This window comes from Gigantopelta aegis, unplaced genomic scaffold, assembly GCF_016097555.1.
Source record: "Gigantopelta aegis isolate Gae_Host unplaced genomic scaffold, Gae_host_genome ctg1361_pilon_pilon:::debris, whole genome shotgun sequence".
NCBI lineage: Eukaryota > Metazoa > Mollusca > Gastropoda > Neomphalida > Peltospiridae > Gigantopelta > Gigantopelta aegis.
Window position 1 is genome coordinate 1 of NW_024532765.1, and position 5,159 is coordinate 5,159.

The 5,159-nt window shown below is 37.9% G+C and overlaps 1 protein-coding gene across 1 annotated transcript; it reads left to right on the forward strand.

The window, feature by feature from the left end:
- The first annotated feature begins 9 nt into the window (after window positions 1-9).
- On the forward strand, window positions 10-4,769 carry LOC121391063. Its single transcript, XM_041522822.1, has 3 exons — window positions 10-913; window positions 1,656-1,799; window positions 4,513-4,769. The coding sequence occupies exons 1-3, from the start codon at window positions 608-610 to the stop codon at window positions 4,534-4,536; spliced, it is 474 nt and encodes a 157-aa protein (XP_041378756.1). The 5' UTR covers window positions 10-607; the 3' UTR covers window positions 4,537-4,769.
- The last annotated feature ends 390 nt before the right edge of the window (window positions 4,770-5,159 follow it).

The following is a 5,159-nucleotide window of genomic DNA, read 5'->3' on the forward strand; positions in this document are numbered from 1 at the left end:
ATTTCACAGTCCAACCGTATAGAAAGTAAATTGAAAAACATCAGCTTTTATTTTCAGCGTGGCACCTACTGTATGAATATCATTAATGTTACATATAGCTAACCATCAAGTCATCAGAGTATCATATATCAAAAGCATCACAAATACATATAGGAGTCCAACATGTATCATATCAATATATAATTTCAAAATGTTACATATAGCCAACACATCAACAGTGAATCATATCCGTAGTATCAATATTATATATAGCAGACCATCATCATGTTATCAGAACATTATTTGAGTGTATCATATCCATAGTATCAATATTATATACAGCAGACCATCATCATGTTAGGGGTCATTCACAATTGTCAACATTAACATAAGCGTACAAACCGTACGCTGGGAGGGAGGGGGTTAACAGCCGCTGTACACTTTTTAGAAATACAAATAAATGTCGATTTATAACTTTCCGAGAAATCTATTTTCCCCCTAATTGTCGTTATTATAAACAGCACCTATTCAGCACCCATTTTAAACACCGATACCTCACAGATAACTATGCCTCACAGCGGGTCTCTTGAAAAAAAGGCGGTAAACTACATAACAAAAAAGAAGAAGAATGGCGGACAATGTTTACGATCGCCCCGGGGAAAACCTGAAAGCTTTGTCAAAGTTTCTTGTGAATGGAGGGGATGCTATTCATAAAACTCCTAACAATGAATACATGCAGTTTATCAATGCCTTTGTGTTCCTCAATGACAACCTGAAACGTGCCGATGCCGTGACAAAAGGACAGAAAGCGTGGCATGATCGTGAACATGGCCGAGGCGAAGTCGACATTACACTAAAAAACGCCGTCATTAAAATGGAGCAAGTTCGAAACAAGAAGAGAACTATAAAGTCATTCTTCGCAGTTCAACCAAAGGTAAATATTGGCCTAATATTAATGGCTATCGTTATTTAATAACTGGTCTGATATTACTGCGTGTACAATCAAAAAGCGTGGTACACAAAAATTTCCAAAAGTCAAACATAAATGGGGAATTAATTTATTTAAATAAAACTCAAATGCTATATATTCTCTCAAAAGACATTCTATACAATGTTTAAATATTTTAAAGTGGCATAATCATTTTTATTTTACAGTAAAAATTATGCTAGTGAAAAAAGATCACATGGAATTTATGTGTTAAAGGGGCAATATCACTGTTTTTTGAATTTTTTATTTTTTTGCATGGCAGACACTTTTTTTGTGGATTGATTAATTTTTTGTTGTTAATCACAAACAAATGCAAAAAAAAGCAGAATGCAGGCGCTAAATGTATATCAATGTATGTAGTGCCTTTCGCAGTTAACAAGTCGATTGTTGGTTCTGTTCTTTGTGGCGTTTGCCGAATTTTCTCCAGTAATTTCCATAAATGCTAATTAATACCTTCATTTTAATATAGAGATAATACATTACTTTAAAAAAAAAATATCAAATTCTAAATACTTTTTCATTTCATTGCAAATATTTAATTGTTTTGCTTCAACTTTGTTACTGAAATATTACGGTTAGTACCGACTGTATAGTTTGGAACTTTTTGGAAATTTACTAAAAAATAGATTTATAGGGCCTGAAATGTTTTGCTTAAATTTGATTGTCAAATGTTTATTTTTCTTTATAGAAAACAACTGTTAAACAAGATACAGATGTTGCTGACAAACCAAAGCAAGAACCTGTTCAGGTGTGTGTGGAACTGCAGGAGGTAACACCTGCCTCTGCTGTGGCATGGAAAGACACACGTCAAGCCCATATTTTAGATGGCCAGGTGAATGCAGTAACATTCTTATGTCAAAAACTTAACGTTCCGGCAACAAAGCTACTAACTGAGGACGTCAAATCTCATCCAGAATTTTTGAGTGTTATCGTCTGTATCAGCTTCATCAAAGGATTACTTCCCTCTTGTGGCAACATGGCAGAAGCAACAAACCTTTGTTAAAACTGGTTCTGTAATTGTGCAGATACAGCAAAAAGCAGAGGCACATATCTTCAGAAATTAGCAAGTGAATTGCAAGAACTGTCGTGTATGAAAGTTGCCTCTGGAAATCTAGCCATTCAATTGAAATCATGCCAGGAAAAACTCAGTAAGATGCTAGAAATGTTACCTATCCTCTTCGACACAAAATCTACATTGGAGGATGCGATTACCAGTCTGAAAGGTAGGGTACGTGCTCAGAATGCTCGTAAATTTAATAGGCTCACTGGGAATTCAGAGTATAAATTCATTGCAGGGAATTCGCTTGGATTGAGCTGGGAAAAAGCAAAGGAGAAACTGGCAGAGATTGAAGCAGAGGGTGACAATAGCTATTTTGTCCCTTTGAATGCCATGCAACTACGTGCATTTCCTGACATCAAAGACATGTGTCATCGTTCTGGAATGCAAGGAATACCTGGAAGTGTACTTCTTGAGCAGTTTGAACTGACAGATGACGATCTGAAACAAGCGATATGTGTTCTTGTAGATATATATCCTTTGCTTTGCATTGAAAAATCGGGTCACTTTGTACTAGTGGACTATATGGAGCTTGTGTTTCGGCCCGATATTGTGCATGATCTTCTCACCCTAGATTCCACATTCCAGGCAGATATTGCAACATGCACTCCAGTATTGCAAAATACCTGTAAGTCAAATGATGGGATTTTCTTCTATCAGAAACCAGGTCCAATATCACTACAGGAGAGATTCCCAGAACTTCTTGAAGTGATAATGAACTTTGTTCGTCTTCATGGTTTTGGTGCCCATATACGAAGACGCACTGGGACAGCAACCTCCTGTGGAGTTCATTTAAAAGATATTAGACATCATGCACTACAGAATGTGGTGGGTTTGGATGCAATATCCCTCACCAAAATTTATTATTTGATGAAGCCAGCTAAGGCCAACTCACGAGAAGCTGCGCGGCACAAGGATGCTCTTGACATTCGAGTAGGGACAAAGCTGTGTGATGTGAGCAAAGACAATCCAAGTGCACATGAATACTTTGCAACAGTATCAAATGTCAGGCAAATGTGTGCTATTTATCCGGATGAATGTGTGGCATTTTCTTGTGACAGTAAAGCAAAGATACACATTGGTGGACAGGCTGTTTCAAGATACCATCAACTTAGCACGTTTTTCCCCAAGTGATGATAAACCGCATTATGCTGATCATGATTTCCCAGTTCCAGGATACTTGATAGAGCCTGATGGCTACCTGCTGCTCCAATCAAAGGATGTACCAGCCAATACACAAAGGACACGTGTGGCAGAGATGTGGTTGATGTTCCTGCAACTGGCCCCCTGTGGGTGTTTAATCGGTGTGTAAAAAACATGTCTACCACCATAGAAGACCACATAAGTGACCTGGAGGACATAATGAAACAAAACCCAGATCTCAAAAAGCCTGTCTTGGGTGTTAGTGACAGATGGTGGCCCATTGGATTGGACCCCAAAGTCCAACATAACCCAATACTTCATTGGAAATTGTGGATGGAAGGCAATTATGATATGGTAATCTGTAATTGCATGCCAGCAGGTCTCTCCCGCTTCAACCCAATTGAGCACCTTTGGTCACCACTCTCAAAGTTTCTGGCTGGTGTGCAACTACCTGGTGAAGTTGAACCCCCAGCTAAACAGAATATCCCAGCAGAGGAAAAATGTGAAAAAGAGCAGGAAGTCTTTACAAATGCCCTTGAACGATTAAATATGTACTGGGATGGGAAAGTTCATGATGGATTCAGGATAACTTCAAAGGCAGCGACACAGTGTAACAAAAATGGGAGCCACATGTATGAGAAAGTCAAAGAAATGTTGAATTAAAATTTGCGGGCTATTCGGGAAGATCCAACATTGACAGAAATCATTGAAGATTGGAGATACATTTCCAAACACATGGATAGAAGAAGTGGCTTTATATGCTTCCAGAAGGGCAGCTGTGGAGATTCTACATGTGAATGTATGGTCAATGATATCAAGGCTACAAAAGTGTGGAAATTACCCAATGGTGAAAAATGGCTGTTCCCACCTATAACTCCAGATCCTCACCATCCAGGGCACTATATGACACTGCACCAGCTGGCACAATCCATTGTCTTCAGCAGCCCTGACCAACACCTGAATATGAAGAACTTCACGGCTAAAAGTTGCACAAAGTGCAGGTATGTCTTGTTTACTATTGGTTATTATTATCTCGTTCCAGCAAGTGATCCACAACTGATGTAACTACATGTACGGCCATGGTATGTACTATCCTGTCTGTGGGATATATTTTGTACACTTTTACACCTACATGTACATGTAGCTGTCTGTCACAACCACAACTTAAGAAGTAACTGGTCAGGTCATGGACGCAGCAGTTATTTATTGAAACATGGGTAACAATGATTTTAATTCATCAAACATAAAATAAGAAAATAATAAATAGAAGAATGTCATATATAACTGAAACACTATTCTTCATATGTTCAATAAAATAAATATAATTATGGCATTGTACTTTCAGGTATGTTTTTACCAGCAAGGCTGATGAAGATAGACACATCAAAATAATTCATGGCGGAGTTCGGGCATTGAACATGATAGACAGGACAGATAAGGCAACCGAAGCTCATGAAAAGATCCACAAGTGCCCGATTTGTAATGAGAAGTATCCCAGAAGATACCAGCTCCTAAAACATCAAAACCAGGACAATCACAAGCAAAAGAAAGGAAGACCCAAGAAAATCACTTGAACGTGGCTTCTAGATTATGATAGGACCACTCCAGTGGCTAGTGACATTCTAATATAACTGCCAATAAAAGATGGACAAAAAAAAATCAACATTTTATTTTGTACACTTATGGGGGGAGGGGGGGGGTCATGAAAAAGTGTACTCTTTGTACACTTATGATAATGTTGATAATTGTGAATGGCCCCTTATCAGAACATTATTTCAGTGTATCACATCAATAGTATCAATATTACATATAGCCAATCACCATCAAGTTACAGTGAATCACATCAATAGTATCAATATTATATACAGCAGACCACCATAAAGTCATCAGTGAATCACATCAATAGTATCAATATTACATATAGTCAACCACCATCAAGTCATCAGTGAATCACATCAATAGTATCAATATTACATATAGCCAACCATCATC